The following is a 19,938-nucleotide window of genomic DNA, read 5'->3' on the forward strand; positions in this document are numbered from 1 at the left end:
TAGTTAATTAATATAATTAGAGATGTTAATGTTATTAGCCAAAGTATACTCTTGGTCATCTAACTTATATAAGGTTTTAATTTAGTTCTTTATAAAGTATTTTTTTAATCTTTACCTAGTATCATTAGTTTTAAATAATCATTTTTTGTATGAATCATTATTATTTTAAAAAATTAAACTTAATATGTCAATATTCAAGAACACTATGTTAATATTTAAAGGTTCAATGTAAAAATTTGTTGGGATAAAATGCACAATGTTAAGGTTAGAGAATTAAAAAAATACTTTATAAAATTAAGGGACTAAAATAAAATATTGTGTAAAGTTAAATGATTAAATATATACTTTAGTCCAATGTTATTTATTAGAGATACTTAAATAAAAATATTTATCCATTAAAATTATGATTTATTATCATCTTAGTATTATTTATTTCCAATAAAATAAGATACTAGTATCCTATCAACCTCTTTTAAAATCTAAATTAATTTTAAACTTTAAATTCAATTATTATTATTATTATTATTATTATTAAGGTCAATAAATAAAGCTAGGGCTGTTTAATGATTATTGAATAAAAAACGTCTGAGGAACTCCTTACCTCCTCCTTTCTTTCCCTATCTCCTCTCATACCACAATCCTGTTTTATGATGTGAAGATTTAAGGATTTATTTCAAAAAAATCATAACTATGGGGATCAATTTGCCCAACACTTAAAATGTTGGGGAACGATATGCCAAATTATGAATTGAGAGGACTACATGAAAATTTAAGTAAACTATGGAACCAAATTGTTAAATTTCCCCAATCGCAAGCTTAGCATCACACACAAAATTGCTCATAGCCTTGCTGATCAACATATATGATATAACTGGTTCATCTTTTAGACCATTACCATTGCAAATTTATCCATACAGACAAAGGATTAAAACTGGTACAATTTCCAATAGATTTACAATCATAAGGGAAAATATTCCAAAATTCACATACTAGCTTTCTGACTATTAGGGAAGGTGGAGGGCACCCAAACAACCTCCCATCCTAAACCCATTTATGAGATCCCATTGAGGATGCAAAAGCAAATAGAAGCGGCAAGTAAGTATTATCTACAAATCCATCAGTTAAGAGGAAAGAGTTTTTTCTGGCAATTTGCCGATATTTTGCTCAATCAAAGCTTGATGAGCGGCTCCACCTGCCTCTCAGGTAGTCCTCTAAGGAGACATTTTGCTCAATACTGCACATGGAGAGTGAGTCATCCTCCATATCAAGGAATGCTAGATTGAGATGTGACTGTAAGTTAGAAGGTGGACAAGCTTCATCATCATGCGTTTCTAATGCCTTAGAAGCATTAACTTCTAACCTTGCCCACTCAATTACATCAGCATCACCTTGAAGGAGCTTCGTAATCTGCGCTCCAAAATAATAGACATACAAAATTTTAATGCACCGACAACAAGTGAGAATATTATGCCGCGTTCAAACAAGACAATAAAGACAAGGAATCAGCTATGCCTGTTACAATTGTAGAACCGCATGAATCATCACGTAGGAAAAGCAAAATAAATAGTCAAGTCGTTTTCCAGAGGGAGGGTCCCCATCGGATAACTTACAAGGCTCATTTGAGGCCTAACTCTCGGGGCACGTCTGATGCAAAGTGAGGCTGCCAAGACCATCCTCTCCATCTGGTCCTGATCGTAGTTACCACCCAAACTTGGATCTAATAAATGTGCAACTTTTCCGCTACTCAGAATTGGACTTGCCTGAAAAGTAATTTTAAACAAATAATTGGACCACGACATGTGATAAAAGAGGTAAAGGAGCAAAGGCTAGAATCCGGATTGCATAGACATACCCACATGACAAGGCTCTCTTGACCTCTAGGATAATCACCACTTATGGGCTTTCTTCCTGTTAGAAGCTCAAGGAGCACAACTCCAAAGGCGTAGACATCAATCTTAGCATTTACTTTGCCATACATGAAATACTCTGGAGCCAAGTAGCTAAAAAAACAAGTATACTCAAGTTTAGGACCACCTCATGAGTACTTTCTCTCAAAGGCGACTAATAAATTTATGGATGAGATAAAGTATGTAGGAGTCGAAAGTACAAACCCAAAGGTCCCAGCAACATCTGTGCAGGTTATATGAGATGACGAGGTTGATGCCCATTTAGCAAGCCCAAAATCAGATAGCTGCAGAAAATTAAGCAAAAAAGATTGAAGATTCACTTATGCCAACAATTAAAATTTTATGGGAATCAATATGCAAGAAGGAAAATTACCTGGGGTTCAAAATCCTCAGATAATAATACATTTGATGATTTTACGTCCCTGTGAATCACACGTTGAGCATCTCTATTATGCAGATAATCCATAGCCTCAGCAACACCAACTGCCACTTTATACCTCTCAGTCCAACCAAACACAAGTGGATTTTTCTTGCTCCCTATTTTGACATGAACAAAAAGATGTAAATAAAAAGTTACCAAGACCATGAAATGTAATTAGAGATGGATGATGGTGTACCATGAAGAATCTCTTCAAGGCTTCCTCTTGATAAGAAATCATACACCAAAAGAAGATTGCCGTCCTCGATGCAGAATCCCAGGAGAGAAATAATGTTTTTGTGATGCAAGGTAGTGATAATTTCTATTTCCAAAAGAAACTCTTTTAAAACATCATCAGAAGGCTTTAGGATCTTAACTGCTAGTTCCTTGCCATCAGGAAGATAACCTCTATAAACCTGACTACTTCCTCCTTCCCCAATCAAATTTTCTGAAATCATGAAGGTAACCACATTAGGGGGGAAAATACTTTTTGACAAATTGAACTTCAAGAGTTAAATTAGTATTACAATTTACAACACACCAGGCAAGAAATTTGATGTAGCCAATAAAAGTTCTTGGTACTTAAACAATCTGCAGGTTGATGAGTATTTCTCATAAAGACACTTCAATTCTTCAGGAATTTTCCTTGAATTATGGTCAGGCGAAGAGGCAGTCCCTATTTGAGCATTTACAGGAACAATAGCACCACTCTCGCTATCTAGACCCAAAGATTGATGATGATCGGGACCAGAACTGACTGGTCTGTGAACATGATCCCCAGCATATGAAGGGTTTCTACTTGGCAGTTGCATTGCCCACTGAACCACTGAGATCTGGCGCACCAATGACCTGTCAAGAGATTGCCGACCTGATGAAATTGTCCTGTGTAGTAGTGGCCAACCGGGTTTTAGTTCAGGTAATTCTGTGACTGACAGAACGCTAGCACTTGATGCTGCCTCGGTCGTCTGTGCAAGCACTATAGACATAGAATTCTCTTTGCCACTGTCACCAGAAGACTCTTCCGCACATTGGTTGCAAGCAGAATTTGGCAATGCATATGCTGGACCACAAAGTGAGCAGCTCTGTTTCTGAACGGTTTCTGTAGAATCGAGAAAGGCCATGGCTAAGCTGTTATCCGAAGATTTGTAAGTACCCTTGTCAAGCATTCCTGTGTTGCCATCATCTAGTACTCTGGAACTAGAACTGAATGTCCGGTGAATTGAAGCAAGCAAGCCATTTCTGCCATGACAATCCATTCCTGTAACAATTTGACGAGTGAGAATTATACAGTATTCATGAGATTCAAAACGCTCTAAGGAAGTTCGAAACCTTGCAAGTCAACAGGAGCGGCTGATGAGCCTTCTCTCTTGAATACAACTTTTCCATTATTGACAGCAATAATCCAGCAGTCCTTGGATAGCTTCTTAGAACAGTACTTAGCTACGGAGGTAGATGACCGCATTTTACGAAGACCTTGAGCAGTTCCCACTAAAATATGAGTTGCAGAACAGGCGTTTGCTTCTCGAACTAAGATTTTCCGGACTGACGAGCCTCTGCAGATTTTGAGTTTTAGATCCACCTGTATCATTGCCACAACAATCTCATATCTGATATTTTATGTTTAGTGACTGCAAGCTAAATTTTCTATTATTTTAAAGTAAGCTATGCCCAGAAAGTAGTTAAGCCGGCTCCTTTTTCACAAAAGTAAGCAAAAAGGAAGAAAAGAAAGTTTTGCTAGACTCGATAAGCGATTGGCAGAGAGCCGCAAAATTACATTTTAGCCGAAGAAAAAGGCCTGTATAAGAATACCTGTTTCAAATTGCAAAATCCTTCATAAACAGCAAGAACAGAGTCAAATGCCTTGACAAGCGAAAGAAGCGACGCCTTCCCGTCTTGGTTCACAATTTCTATACAAAAACCACATCGGCGAAACAAGTCAAATTCAATTCGATTCATGAAACCCAGAAGCAAGAAAACCGAAAAGAACCGAATGCACTAACCAAGAACCCCGAGTCGCACGCAAATTCACTTACCATCGTCCCCAAGAACATGAAGAGCAACCACAAAATCACCAGGCTGAGCAACCTTAACCAAAGCCAATGTGAGCAACTCCCTGCTGGGAGGATCCAACTTCACTCCCACCAACACTGTCCGGCCATTTGATTTCCCGTCACTGCCTTCTCCGGCCAGGCCCGCTTGCAGCATTTGCATGTTACGGGTCAGTTTCAGCAATCGCGTCAAACTCAATGAAATATGTCGTTTTGTCGCCGGTAATTGAAGTTTGTACTCTGAGCAAGGCTCATAATATGAACCTGGGCGACTTACGAATGGGGGCAGCGAGAGGTTTGGTTTCAATTCAACCGTCTCTGTGTTTTGCTAAAACAAGAATCGCTCATGAACCTCGAGTTTGCACTTGCACACACGCACCACACGAGAAAGGAGAAAGGGAATTATAAGCTACAACCACAACTACTCAGCCTACTTTGATGAAGTCGTTTTAACTTGCTTGTCATTGCCTTTACCGGAGCGCGGCCTCACAAGTTTTCGGTGCCCCATGACTTAACAACCGGGCCCCTCATAGGTGAGACATCAATAATTCATCACTCCGATTTTAATTTATGCAAAAAAAAAAAAAATCGTACTGCATTTTGTTGGAACAAATTTTTTCTGGAAGCATTTTCTATTCTTATTTTATAGAGAATAATGCATTAGAAGTTATAATCTTGTTATGCGTAATTATAATCAGGGGATAATTAATTAATATTTATTAATAATCAGTTATGAGGTCAACGTGGTGTGGATTAGTTTGGAGATAACATTAGATTAGTAAAATGACTCGAGTGCGCGAAAATAGTTAAATGTGACTATCAGAACGGAGGAAAAGGCAAAATATTCATGAGGCAAAACTGTGGCCATTTATATAGAAATAATTTTGTCCTTTTCATAAAATGACGTCACACTACATTTAACTTGCTTCGTTTTCCAGTCTTTACATAATACGTACTATCTTTCTATTTTATGCATGGAATTAATTGAACTTTTCCACTTATAATGATATGATTATGTTGCATTGATCACATAATATTTATTGTGAGTAAATAATCCGATGGACTGATGCGAACAAAGATGAATTTCGCTTGCATGTATAATCCCAATTTTTATTTTAGCCCGGCGTATAATGCAAAAATAAAAGAGAAATTGACAATAAAGTCATTATAAATTATATAAATGATAATTTGATCCTTCAAAATGTTATAATACCAAATAAAACTTTTAAAGACCTCTTTGTTAATAATTTTTTAAAAAAATGAATTCTATCCTTATTAAAATAATAAGATTCAATAACAACGTCTGTTTGAAAAATTACAATTTTTGTCTTGTAAATGACAAAAGTTAAATAGAAAATTATAACTTATTAGGTATAATTTTTGTTATTAAAAAATAAGTCCAATCATAATTTTTCTTCAAGGGCTAACAATTTTGTTTTGTGAATTGTAAGAATTAAATAAAAAATTATAATTTATTAAGTATAATTTTTATTATTAAAAAATAAATTTTAAAAATAAAAAAATTATTCATAACTTTTGTTTAAAAAATCAAAATTTTTTTCAAAAAATTACAAAAATTAAAAAAGTCACAATTTATTACTAAGATTAAAATGATCTTTTCTCTTAAAAATGCTATTGATAAAGAGGTATGTAGAGACTTTATTGGTATTGTGATATTTTAAGAAATTAAATTATTATTTATATAATTTGAAAAGATTTTATTATCATTTTTTAAAATTAAATTAAAAAAAAATATTTTCAAAAAAAAGACGACGAACATCACAAGCAAGACAATGCCTTTGCCAGCAAAGGGTTGCTGAAAAACACGTCAAGTATGACTACTTAAACTTTTTTTTTTTTTTTGGGACAAGACTACTTAAACTTTACTCAATACAATAATAATAATTGTTATTTTTATTGTTATTGTTATTGCCACCATCATTAACGACGAGGAGCTCTGATGATCGGGGTAACTTGAGAATTAAGCGCTTTTTTTTTTTTGGACCAATGGCATAAAAAAAAAGTATATATTAAATTGAAGCCGCCAAACTTCCATTTAAATCAAATGACAAATTGTTTGCTATTATTTACTGGATAGAAAAATAGAAGGATGGGCTAAGAGTCCATAGGGTCGGATGGCGGGGGATTAGTAGGCGTCTTCGTCTTCAACCTTTAACTCGTCGCCCATGAATAGGGCATTCAATTTATATCTATCCCACTTTTTTGATTTTATTCCAATCATATTAAAATAAATTTTGTCTCAATTTAAAAATAATTAAGATAGAATTGTGTGAAACAAGACAGGATATGAAATTATTCTCGAGACATTCATCCCGTCCTAAATATTATATAAATATAAATATATATATTATTTTTTATTTTAAAAATATATACTAAATATGTTAATCATATTAATATATTTCATACTTTTATTAATTATAATTTCAATACTTGCTATTCTTATTTAAAATTAAATTTTTTATATTAATAATTTTAATGATAAGTAAGCAGTACATGTTAATATCTTTCTTTATAATATATTAATTATATTAATATAATTTATTATTATATCTATTTATTCAATAATTTTTGTTTATTTCGTATTTTTTACTTTACTTTATGAAAAGTCATTAGCTTAACATATTTCAATTAAAAAAAAGAATAATGGCTTAATATTGTGTTAGGCTTGTCCATTGTTATTGTTTTTATAGCTTATAAATCAGTTGTAATTGCTATTATAACATGCTATATCTCATGTATACTTAACTTTAAATTGTACGTTTATAATTATTATTGATGCAATTCAATAATTGTTTTTATTTATATACTTGTATTGTTTTAATTTTAAACTTAATAAGTTATATGATTTAAAATTTTAATTAATGAATGTGATTATTGAAGATTTTCTCACACATTGTCCACTTTATCGAAGCGGTGAGATGTCTCGATCTTATTCAAGTCCTATTTTTAATTTTTAATGAGATGGCATGATTTTTGAAAAGGACAGGATACATGATAAAAATGTAGTCCTGGTAATTTTTTGAGACGGGACATATAATAGGAGTGTGTCGATTCCATCCCATCCTGTGTACACCCTTACTCAAGAGCTTAATGTAGGACCCACCTTGATCCCTCCTCTTCTATTTCTGCCACGTGGAGTACTGAGTCATCACGGGATCGTAATCCAAGCTCGTCCACGTGTTAACAGTAGTGTTTATTGTGCCCCACATGACCGCTTTCGCCATCCCACCGCAGACAGCACTGCTCTGTTACCACTTATGTTACCCCAGCCAAGGGCGGATTTCTCCCCAAAACCCAGGTCACCAAAAAAAAAAAAAAAAAACTTTAAAAAGTATATATTTTTTCTTTTTTAAAAAATGCTAAACTAATTTTAGCTCCCTTATAATGTTGTTTTGCATTTTGGCTACCCACAGGTCCAGTTCCAGAGCCGCCCCAGACCCCAACCCAGCTCAATTCAAACAACATTTCTTCAAGAGCAACTCGACTCCAATATTGTTTTGTCTATTTGTATTTTAAGTTTTCTCGTACGAGATAAAATTGAATGTAAGTGTCATTATTTATGACTTATAAATATGTACAAATTTTCATTAATTTTTCTGTATGCAATGAAGTTAAAATCAGCTACTTTTCATCAAATTAAAAGAGGTAAACGGTTACTTAAAAATAAAGAAAAAAATGTTATTGTGTTTTTAACGTGTTTTCCAATATTAGTTTATTTGTACGATTGTTTTAAACAATTCAAGTGATATCCAAATGAGAGTTTTTCATGATAAAAATTAAATTATAGATGAGGCAATTAGAATAAAGTGATAGGCGAGTTCCAACGGTGTAATATTAGTTTTGTGAGGGCTTAATGTTCTACATTAAATATGATAAAAAAAATTCATTTTTAACTCTATTTATGGGTCAATAAATAATAGTATAACTTGTCTAAAATTTCGCAGAATTTTATATATATATATATATATATATATATATATATATATATATATTGAAAGCAAGGAAAGGATCGGGTTGGCTCCATGGACACCATGGGTTCAAACTTGAAAGATGTTGTACCCCACGGGGTTGAATTAGGACCCTCTATTATTTTAAAAGAGTAGTCGCAGCATATTGTTTTCCTGCACCGTACACTCATGCATAAAACAGTCTATGTGCGATCTAGTTCTCTTGGTTGAAGTCTTTGTTTAGTTTTTGCGTGAAAATGATATGCTTGTGTGAATTAGATACTTCTTCCGACAAAAGATATAAAATATTTTTTAAAAAAATTAAATGTTAAAAAATATAAAATATTTTTAATTTTTAAAATGTAATCACTGTTTTTTTAAATATATCTCTATTAATAAATGAGTTCATATTTATTATAATGTGTTTAATAATAAGATAGATATAAAAAAATAGGATTAATTTAAAAGTAGGTAACTACTTTATTAAATGGTTAGATTTAATTAAAAATATTTTTATATTGAAAAAATTAATCTTTTAATCCTTTAACTTTTAAATCACTTGTAATTCAATCCCTCAAATATGACTCGCTGCGACTCAATCACTCAACTTTTGATTCACCATAACTCTATCCTTATTTTTTATTTTTTTTAAAAATCTCACCAAATAAGAGAGATAAAAAATACTCATATATTATTTTAAAATACCCTCCTCTTACTCATTGATGTGAGATATAAGTTAATATGAAAAAAATTAATAAAAGTTAAGGGACTAATTTATAAGTAATTTAAAAATTAAGGAATTAAATTATAGGTGAGTTATAGTTGAGGAACTGAGTTACAATAAGTTATAATTGAGTAATTGAGTTATAAGTAATTTAAAAGTTAGAGAATTAAAAAATTAATTTTTTTTATATTTTTAAATAAAAAAATAAAAAAAATGAATAAATAACAGCCGTGATTTTAATTAAATCAACAAGCCTAACAGCCTAGATGCTGTCAGCAGCCCCTAGGAATAGTACGAGTGATCAGGGTCAAGAGTGATTGCGGAACGAACAATAGCAATGGGAGCAACACCCACTGTCGGTGGCATCTTGCACGTGCCTTTTGTAGAAATATCCTACAAGTAATCTTAACTTGACATTGTCAAATCTCTACTTGTTATTCTTGCATGATTTTTTCCCCCTCGACAAATCCCAATGCTTCAGCTCTGAATTAATTCCATATTTTCCGACTGCCATCGAATCTTGCATAGGATGAACATGGGATACAACACCATCTTGCCCACCCGCGGAGACGGTGAAGCATCCAAAATAACAGTCAAAGTGTGTGATAAATCAAGACTTGACAAATGATTTCCTAGATTTAGGGTGTTTACTGCACTTTGTTCAAAATCCCATTCCTTCTTGCGATATATTTCATCTACACCCAAAAAAAAAAATCTCTGAATATGTTGAGAGTTTTAATTTTAAGGGTGGTGGAGGATCACATGGGTATGGTTTGGTGTTGTCTACGATATACATGGGCCGGGGAGATGGGTAGGTGGGGCAAAGGGCTGAGAATATAATGGGAAGGTACAATGCATAATACTTGTGGGGTTGAGGAGTGAGGGGAGTCCCTCCATGTGAGCTAGCATGATATCCCCATCTTCTGCCACAGTTAAATTAAAAACATTTCACTTTCTTTCCTGTTTTCCTCTTTTCATTTTCAAGCCCTCGTCACATGAAAATCTCCCCATCTTCTCGTGCTGGATTGTGTCTTCAATTTTTCCCCCTTCACAATTTCACATCAACCACCCGCCCATCACCGCCCTCTCATTTAAGCGTTTGCATTCATTGCTCATCACAGCGTTCATCGATATATGGCCAAATCGTGGACTTTTATGTCAGCCTAAAATATCTCAATCGTTCATTTTAAATTAATTTTAAAATATTTTAAATATTATATTTATTAATATAAAAATTATAAAAAATTTTGATATTAAATCTAGACTGTCTTATGTATTCATTTAAGGTTAAGGTCCATGATACTCATAATATTTGATGAAATCTACATCATTCAAATTTATTTTTTATCTTTAATTACATTTATCAAAATAAAAATTTTAAAAAATATAAAAAATTTTAATCAATTTATTTATTACCAATCTAGCCAGTACATATTTAATCTAAAAAGTTTAATTTAATATTAACTTTTTTATATTTTTTATATTTTGACTATTCAAATATATTTTGAACAATTCAGCTATAATATTGATGACTTAATTTAATATTAATTTTTTATTATTTTTACATATCATATAAATATATTTTGAACAGTCTAAATTTAATATGAAAATTTTTTATAATTTTTATATTAATAAATATAATATTTCAATATTTAAAAATTTATTTAAAATGAACAATTAAAGACATTTTAAGTTGAAATGAAACGCCATGATTTGGCCACATGATGATGAGCGTCGAATGCAATCGCCTCATTTAAGTGCTCATTTTACTCCATCTTGCCCTAGCAGGAACTTAAAAATCTCTCTCCTCTCTCTCTCTCTCTCTAATTTTCACATTTTTCGAACGAATCATGAATTCCATGTTTGTTACCCGCATAAATTTTTGAAAAAAATAATAATTAAGGATCCTGAATATTAATTTTAATTAAGGATTATAATATTTTAAAATCTTAATTGAGAATTGATTGTTTAACAAAAAACATTATTTAAAAATTTACTAACTCGACTTAAAAAAAATTTTAACATATATTGTAAAAATATGAAACTCCGCTTTAAACCGCTTGAAAATTAATTATTCAACAAAAAGCGTCACTTGAAAATTCATTAACCAAACTTAAAAATTTTTTAATATATATTGTGAAAAAATGAAATCCTACTTGAGAATTGATTGTTTAACAAAAAATGATTTGTCCAAATTAAAATTTTTTGTTAAACAATCGATTCTCGAGTGAGATTTTATGTTTTCATAATATATATTAAAAATTTTTTTAAGTTGGATTAGTAAATTCTCAAATCGTGCTTTTTGTTAAACAATTAATTTTTAAGCAGGGTTTTGTATTTTTACAATATACATTAGCCATTTTTTTAAGCTGGGTTAGTGAATCTCCAAATGATATTAGTGAATCCTAATTCATAAACTATATTTTTTTAATCCTAATTAAAAATTATCATCTTTAATTGAGATTTTAAAATATTATCATCCTTAATTAAGATTAATATTCTTAAGACGTTCTTAATTGACATTTTTCCTAATTTTTATATCCACATGGCTCAGCGCGAGCTTCATAACTTCATTCTCCTCATCGATCCCTTGAAAATAACTTCTCAGCACGTCGGGATTGTAACCCGCCGGCTTTCCCTTCTTTGCTTTCCTTTCCTTCTTCCCATCTTTTAAAGGCCGGAGTTTCAATCAAAACACCCCCGGGCCCAAACACACACCTATTTCCCTTTTTCAAGAAGACGTATACGTCACTGTGCGGACGACCAATTAAGGCCTCTTAAAATTGTTGCCGCTCTCTGTATAATACTCCTCTGATTTAAAATATAAATAATTTAATATGTTTAAAAATATCTTCTTATTTTATTTTTTATATTTATTAATTTATATTTTTACATAAATTTATCTTACTCATCATAAAGTGTATTGGTAACTAAAATTAAAAATAAAAAATATATATTTTTATGAGAATGAAAATTTATTAAATTTTTTAAAAAAGATTTGTATTTTAAACTGAAATGAGCACATGTTTCGATCTTAAATATGCAATCACAAGCAATCGTTTTAATTGGATTTGGGCTTCGGAGAACACACCATTACTCCAGCAAGAAGGTTCGGCCCCCCTATCCTTTTCACCTTGCTCTCCCTACATGTTATTTAAAATAAATAAGGTGTTTGATGTGACATCATGAATTTTGTTAATATTAATTCCTTTATATATACACTAAATTAATTTTTCACAGAAAAGACAAGAACAGAATATCAATAAATGTTAATGATGGTTAAAATTAAAATAAGGGGACGACCAGGGGATGTGGATTTAGTGGTCTTTATGGAAGAAGTACCTCATGTACACTTCTTATTTTATCATTAAATTATTAATTTATCATACAATTTCTTCTCACATTTTACATTCGATCGTTTTATTGGGAAAAAAGAAGAAGAAGAAGAAGCACGTAATACGCTTTTACGGTGGTAAAGAGAGGCTGAGTTATAGTTAGTGGGTTGAAACATGGGTCGGGCACAGCTTGGGTCTGTTCGCATCCATTCCATGGGCGCTCCCAAAACCCGAGAACTAGCTACATAAAACGTGAAGGATACGTACGGACGAAACAAACAATTGAATGGCGATGAAAGTCCTGCCTCATACCAGCGTGGTGGTTGCTTTGCGTGCTTGCAACGAATATAATGGCCGTTAAATTGGGGTTTGGCATCCCAAAGCGACACGTTACCCAAAAGCCAAGCCATTCAATCCCTCAACGTCGCCAATCCCAAACCAAACACCTTGCCTTCTCCCCCCACCTCAAACTTTGCCATTTAAACCCCACCTTCTCATTTATTTATTTTAAAAAATGTTTGACGTTAAAACTTTTCTGGTCAGCTGGTGGGCTTACTTTATTTTTATCTATATATATATATATATATTGACAGTTAATCTAAGTTGCCATTTTGTACTCTAATGATAAAATACCTTCACTCGTCTTGTTCCCGTGATCCAAAGTTTCATTTAATTTGTTCAACTATTCTTATTAAGCGGAGGGGGAACATAATCTGGAATATCCTTCAACTAGTGCGTGCTCATGAAGTAAAATACAAGTGAATTAATTTAGGGACTTTAATTTGGAGATCGGTTGAAAATCGACAAGCAATTTTGATACCGATACACCAGAGATCCCATCAATTTCCATCGCTGCTGCATCACAAGGAGAGAATGAGAGATGAAGGTTTTCAATGTATTATCAGTCAAGGAACCTTCTTTAATGCTGTCAACACGCCTAGTTTCTCATGATCATTTACTGCATGTTTTGAGTTTTGACACACAGGGAAAAAAAGAAAGTACAATGTACTTAAAAAAAAAAGGATAAGTGTTTTTTTATTTTGTTTTGAAAAAAGGTCTTCCTATCTACTAAACATATATGGTCAGAATCTCTAGTAAATTCAACCATGCATTCTATATACATGCGCGCTCTTCTTGGAGAATAAGAACCCAAAAAAAAAAAAAAACAAGGGGGGATCGATATGATGCTTGGAGTGAACGGTTTTGTGGGGGTGAAATGGACATGAGATGTCGGAGCAGAGTGAGAGAATTTAAAGAAGTGAATCTTCAAACAGTGCCGTGTGCCATGCATATTAAAAGAGTGCTTCATTGGAATGATCTCATTTAATGTGTCAAAGTGGAGCCATTGGGGAATTTTCATTTAATGTGATTTCCTTTTTTGTTTTTTAAGATTTACTTCGTCACATTGATTATCTGGTTATTCTAATCTTTTTTTTTAAAAAAAAATCTGAAATCTGGTTATACTAATCAGTATAGGCTGATTTTGCATTCCGCATAATTTTCCTATCAAACTCAGTATGATTTATGGAATAATAAATTTTGGTTGGCAAAAATATAATAAAATAAAATAATAGTAAGATTTATTCTTATATAATTATTTGATATTCAGGTATAATATAATTAGGTCCAATTTATAATGATAGTCTCTTCGAGGTGATTTTTTTTTTTTTGCCATTTATAGATTCAAATCTTGAATGATATTTAAAAAGAACTGCTATTGACAATTTAGTACGAGTTTGACTAGAAATCCTTAGGACAAGACTTATTTAAGACAAATTCTTGAAATATGACATGATGAGGTTTTAAACAAAGAAAGTATGATAAGAAATGCAGTGAGATCAACAAGAAACGAGCTATAAAGACAAAACCGGAAAAGAAGACAAGCACTGGCATTAAATTGAAGTGGGCAAATGGAAGGTCGCTAGCACAGATTAATTAATCATGGTCCAGAAAACGAAGGCTGCAGATTTTGGTTTTTTTTTAAAAAAAAAAAATTGGATGGATGGAGCGATTGACAATCTTGACAGATCAAATATGGCCTTTGAAGAGCAATGGTTTCTAAGTTGGTTGCAGGTCGCATTTGTGTGGAAGGCCATCCTTCAATTACGTTAATCTCTATGCCCCTTCCTTGCATGTGAGGCGTGGGCCATTTTCAGACCCACCACTGCGTTTACCTATCTTTCTTCATTTAACATTCGCCATTTTTATATCAAATGGCAATAACAAAGTTAATAACTGCTCCTCCGGTCTTCTTTATCAATTATTTTTACTAATATCATCAATGCTAATGTAAAAAAAAAAAAATATATATATATATATATATATAATAAGAGTGTGTAAAACTTTATATATATCCTCATATAACAAATTTAAAAAGTAATATCACATTACCTTTTCTCTCTTATAAAGAATAAATTTGAAAATGCCTTTTAAATATTATTTAAAAAGTCGCACCGTGACTTATAAATGGAACTAAATATACGTTCTAAAATATGCCTTATAAGTGGGGCCGGAGGGAGTACTATGTAAAAGAAAATCAAAATTCAAGTACCTCATTTTATTATATTCGATTCTTTATTATTAAGATAGGTTCAAAGTTTTTCCCTAGAGGCAGATATTAGGCTGTGCAGAAGTCCTTTAATCCTATTCAACCTAGTTTAACTCGAGAAGGTATGACCCTGTTTGGTCCTGTTAAAAACTGATTATTTAAGACTAAAAAGACTAAAAAGATCAAACTATTTTTTTGGGTTGAATTGGACAAGAGACTGAACATCTAGACTATTTGATCTAGTCTGGTCCTATCAAATTTATTTAGTCTGATTATAATTAATTTACTAATTATTCATAATAATAAGTTAAGATTAATCACAGTTGCACACTTAGACTAATAATTTAATAATCCATATCACTTGGACTGTACCTGAACTATTTTTTCTTGTTGTTGTATTATGGATTTATTAAAATTTAAAGTGTTGTTATTATTTTAATTGAGTTTATTATGTTAAAATGCATTATTTTTGCTCATAGAGAAACAAAAAGCTAAATAAGTATTAAACTAACAGGATTAGTCTTCCAATCCTATAAACTAAGTCTGGTTTTATTAATCTTCCAAATTACCACTGAACCAGACTAGACTATAAGGTATCTAATCCAATTATTTTTATAAAAGAGATCAAACTTTAAGTTAGCAAAAATTCAATCTCGTTCAATCTTTTCAATCTCGTTCAATCTTTTATGTAGCGCTAAATATTAGAGTTGGTTATTGTATCAATTTAGATTGCACGATTCTATGGCCCAAGCCACGAACAAGACACCGATGTCCTTGGCGCCACTTTAATTGCGCATTATGTAGAATAAGGGGATCAAATGTGCAATCCTTAATTTAAATTTCCAGCAACCAGAGAGCCAGCTAGTTGAGATAGGTTTTAGCTATGAAATATACACATTTCAACAATACAAATAAATAATCTATAAATTTTGTCCAAAATTTGAAATCTGACTCTGCTGTAATAAGTCACATGGCTCTGACTAAAAAAATAAATTAAAACGCCCGAACTATCAAAACTATTGAACATTAATAAGCGATAATTATTTGAGATCATTTCATATTTAATTTTAAATTACCCTACTTTTAACATGAATTTTTGTTAAGTTAAAACACAAGAAAAATCGAGTATCGCTTTAAAAAAAAAAGAAAGAAAGAGAGAAATGCACGGCAAAGACATGCCTGAAACACAGTCGTTTTTCCAAAACAAGCAGTGTTTGCCTGTCCTCCGGGCTTCGGGTCCACTTATATTTTGTACAGTGGTCAATGCACGAGCTTCTTGAAGCCCACTAGAAGGCCCATAAGACAAGTGTTTGTTCTTCTTGAATAAATGGGTAATATTGGCCTTTCCCTCAAGTCCACTTATATTTTGTCCAACGGTCAGTACTTGGGCTTCAAGAAGCGCAGTAGAAAGACCATATAAAATTAATATAAATTTGGATCTCTCTCTACATGGTTGGGAACTTTCTGGCGATAGGCCCACAATGAAAACGAAAAGTTTTAGCCACCCCTTGAATTGAAATGATTGAGATGGAGATGGAAGACAATTTTAGGTAAGAGTCTTAATCAGTCCAAGTCATGATAAATTGTTTGCTCTGGATAAAAAAATGTAATTTAAATATAAATTATACTACAATTAAATTCCCTTGGCCTTTGAAGAATATATATATATATATATATATATTTGGTGAGTGTCAGTGAAGAGTATCTGGGGAGTCAAAAGATGACGTAACAAGTCTAAAATAAAAATAAATGGTTAAGTTTATGATATGACCACCGTTGTCTACCAAGGGAGAGCGAGTGGCTTTACGCGTTTAGGAGTCGCGGTTGGTTGTGTGGAATCTTCCCTCTCGCTGTACCAAATTGTTGCGTTCTGTTTCGTGCTCCCTCGCACCCTGTCTTCATAGCTCTTGCACTCTCAGCCTTTCTGGCCATCATTCGCCTTCCTTCGTTTTTCGTTATTATATTTTCCTATACGCCTCCTTTTTTACTTGGGCTCCGGAAGCCTTTTCGCTTAGATGTTTGCTTCATCTATTTTCTCGGTATTTCCTTCGTATCTGGCCGATGTTCTTCTTACTTCTCCTTGATTCTCTTCGTTCCTGGTTCGTTTTGATTTGTGAACTTGCTTGGCTCGGTTTTCACTCTTAATTCTTTTTATGCTTTTGTACTTGTTTTCGCCCAAGGTTATCTATTTTCATGTCTTCTTGATCGTGTTTTGGCTGGTTTCGAAGTTTTTACCGTGATTGACTGTTTTCCGCGTAATCAAGAGAATTGATTGCTTTTTTTTTTTTGGAAATTATCTCAAGTGTTTGAAAGCACTATTTTGTTGTTATCGTTATTCATTTGAATTAAAAATGCCATCCATCAAGTAACTCGTGTTCGTTCTTTGTTGGATTAATTCCTGATCGATCATCAAGTTATAGTTGGTTGATTCGCTTAATCTTCATATGTTTCCTGCATGAAGCCTTCTTGTTGAGTTGAATCCTAACGAGCACAAACATATGGTAATCTCTGTGACATGCACCGAACAAATTTTAGGCGAATACCTTATTAAAGGGGAAAAAGTTCTTTAAGATATGTTTCCTCCAATCTAAAAACTAAAATAATGATAAGCTGAGATTTTTAGCTTTGAGAGTCATTCGTATGAGTCTCTGGTTTCTTTTCTCCTGTATTGACTTGGAGGCTTTCATCACTTGTTAGCTCTTGGTATCAGCGTATATTTATGGAATATTTGTTAATTTTGGCACTGACTGGAATTTGAACGTGGATCCTTTAGCCCCTGCAGAACACTCAAGTGATTGGGTCAACGCTGATTGGTTTCTACACCCAGTGATATTTACCGTGACTAGCGAAAGCTGCTTATTTATATTTCCCCTTTGTGTCGCCCCGTTGAATTTGGTGCTGTAATTCTTTAGCATCTGTGGAAGAAATTGAGTTATCATATATAATGGTTCTTAATAACAAACTGGGAATGTTTCCTTTTCAGATAAGACATCAACGTGCTATCTCTATGCCTTCTGTGTGATCTTGGGAGTTGGTGCAACTTCGCTTGATATTTAGCAGTAAATGCAACATCCTCTGAGCTGATAACAGAATGCATTTATATCATCATCCTTTTGATTTGGACAGCCAGAAGGTGAGGCTTGCATTGGAAGAGAAAGGCATTGATTATACGTCTCACCATGCCAATCCCATTACAGGCAAGAATTTGGATGCCTCATTCTTCCAGATGAATCCCAGTGGGAGGCTACCTGTTTTCCAAAATGGTTCCCACATCCTTTACGAGACTATCGATATAATCAAGTATGCTCTTTCTTCTCACTTTTATCATATTCTTTTATCCCTGACTTGAATTAGATTTATTGAAAGGACTTTATTTTAAGAGCTATTTGGTATCTGAAATTTTAGAAACGAAATAATTTAAAATTTTATTGCTAAAAGATATCTATATTCTACTGTCAAGATATTCATTCATCTTGACTCGAGTTGTGGCAGCATACACTCATCATTTCTTCATAAAATTTATTCATTGGACCCTCTATTCGCCTAGTGTGAATAAGACATTAAATTTGCATTTGCTTATGAATGCATCTATAACAAGAAAAATGTCTAAAATGTCGTTGGGTTTTCAGGTACATAGAAAGAATTGCTAAGGTTTCCTCTGGCGCTGAGCATATGAGTGTCAGTGGCGGGGAAGTTGTTGAATGGATGAGAAAGATACAAGAGTGGGATCCCAAGTTTTTCACGCTCTTTCATATACCAGATAAATATCGCATCTATAGCTCCAAGTTTATAAGGCGGGTGGTGATTGCTCGAATGTCTGAATCCCCGGAGCTGGCTGGAGCTTACCACAGGAAGTTGAGAGAAGCTTATCAGACTGAAGAAAAGTTAAAAGACCCTGATGTGTTGCGGAGGAGCAAGGACCACTTGGTTATGCTTCTTGATGAAGTGGAGAGGCAACTAAGTGAAACGCCTTACTTAGCAGGTCAAGATTTCACCATGGCCGATGTGATGCTCATTCCTGTATTGGCTCGCTTAATGCTCTTGGATTTAGAACATGAGTACATAGCTGACAGGCCAAACATTGCCGAGTACTGGCTGTTGGTTCAGCAGAGGCCTAGCTATAAAAAAGTGATTAGCAAGTATTTTGATGGTTGGAGAAAGCACAAAATGTTGTTGAAAACGTGGTGCTGTGTTCGCATTAGAAGCTGGCTAAAGAAATATTAGTGAATACACATATATGACTCGGTTGGGCGACTAAATGAATAGCCTTTTGTATTTTTTAAGAAAAAGGAGCATTCACAATATACTTTTTTTGCCTCATACGTGAAAGTGACTAGTCTACCCTGGAAAAAGACAAGTCGTTTCGCAGGAAAAAGAAAAGGTGACTTGTTTTTTGGATTTGTTCCAGAATGAGATGAGAGAGGAACTAAAGGAATTGAGGTCAGGCTACTGAAGGATCATGCGGTTGCCGTGTTATCCGTGAGCAGATAATAAAGATACAGCAAATTTATGTTTGTAACCAATTATAACTATTCCTTCTCCATGATATGTTTCTCATGTTGTGCTGATAATTTAAGTTCGCCTTTTCTCAAGGCACCTTCTACTTGTATGACATTTTCGTCTTGATTTGTTCAAAACCAAACATCAACCATGCCTTGTCTTGGCAATCCTATTTCAATGAAGAATTATACTTAACGGTAATTACAATATGCAAGTTTTTGGTGCATGAAAATTATTGATTTTCTTCTTGATTGTTCAAAAACCCATTAGCTCCTTAAAATCAACCCATTATTAACATTGGTGGCTCCGGTTACCCTCCTAAGAGAAATCTACTGCTCCACTCAGAGAATATTAAGTTTTTGGCTGGAATGATGGGCTGGTAAGCTTGCTACTACTCTCTCTCTCTCTCTCTCTATATATATATATATATATCCATGTTCACAATAAAAAGGCATGATTTATTTGTTTCTGTACCCATTGACATCGTGTG

At 33.1% G+C, this 19,938-nt stretch overlaps 2 protein-coding genes across 4 annotated transcripts; one reads left to right on the plus strand and one right to left on the minus strand.

The window, feature by feature from the left end:
* Nucleotides 1-859: 859 nt before the first annotated feature.
* On the minus strand, nt 860-4,803 carry LOC129303222 (protein kinase STUNTED-like). The gene is made up of 10 exons (XM_054942381.1): nt 4,359-4,803; nt 4,135-4,232; nt 3,655-3,904; nt 2,867-3,583; nt 2,525-2,773; nt 2,281-2,444; nt 2,112-2,191; nt 1,853-2,000; nt 1,611-1,760; nt 860-1,407 (listed from the first exon to the last, which is right to left on the minus strand). The coding sequence occupies exons 1-10, from the start codon at nt 4,534-4,536 to the stop codon at nt 1,165-1,167; spliced, it is 2,277 nt and encodes a 758-aa protein (XP_054798356.1). The 5' UTR covers nt 4,537-4,803; the 3' UTR covers nt 860-1,164.
* Nucleotides 4,804-16,733: 11,930 nt separating this feature from the next.
* On the plus strand, nt 16,734-19,657 carry LOC129303794 (glutathione S-transferase TCHQD). Of its 3 annotated transcripts, XM_054943315.1 has the most exons (4): nt 16,734-16,987; nt 17,722-17,843; nt 17,932-18,248; nt 18,578-19,657. In XM_054943315.1, exons 3-4 carry the CDS (start codon nt 18,040-18,042, stop codon nt 19,170-19,172), a joined length of 804 nt encoding a protein of 267 aa, XP_054799290.1. In that variant the 5' UTR covers nt 16,734-16,987; nt 17,722-17,843; nt 17,932-18,039; the 3' UTR covers nt 19,173-19,657. The 3 variants fall into 3 exon arrangements, with proteins under 3 accessions (XP_054799290.1, XP_054799289.1, XP_054799288.1); XM_054943314.1 differs by lacking the exon at nt 17,722-17,843 and having other exon boundaries at nt 16,734-17,047; XM_054943313.1 differs by lacking the exon at nt 17,722-17,843.
* Nucleotides 19,658-19,938: the final 281 nt, after the last annotated feature.

The sequence above is a fragment of the Prosopis cineraria genome, unplaced genomic scaffold (genome assembly GCF_029017545.1).
Source record: "Prosopis cineraria cultivar Desert tree isolate PC_DT_omini unplaced genomic scaffold, ASM2901754v1 PC2, whole genome shotgun sequence".
In the NCBI taxonomy this organism is placed as follows: domain Eukaryota; kingdom Viridiplantae; phylum Streptophyta; class Magnoliopsida; order Fabales; family Fabaceae; genus Prosopis; species Prosopis cineraria.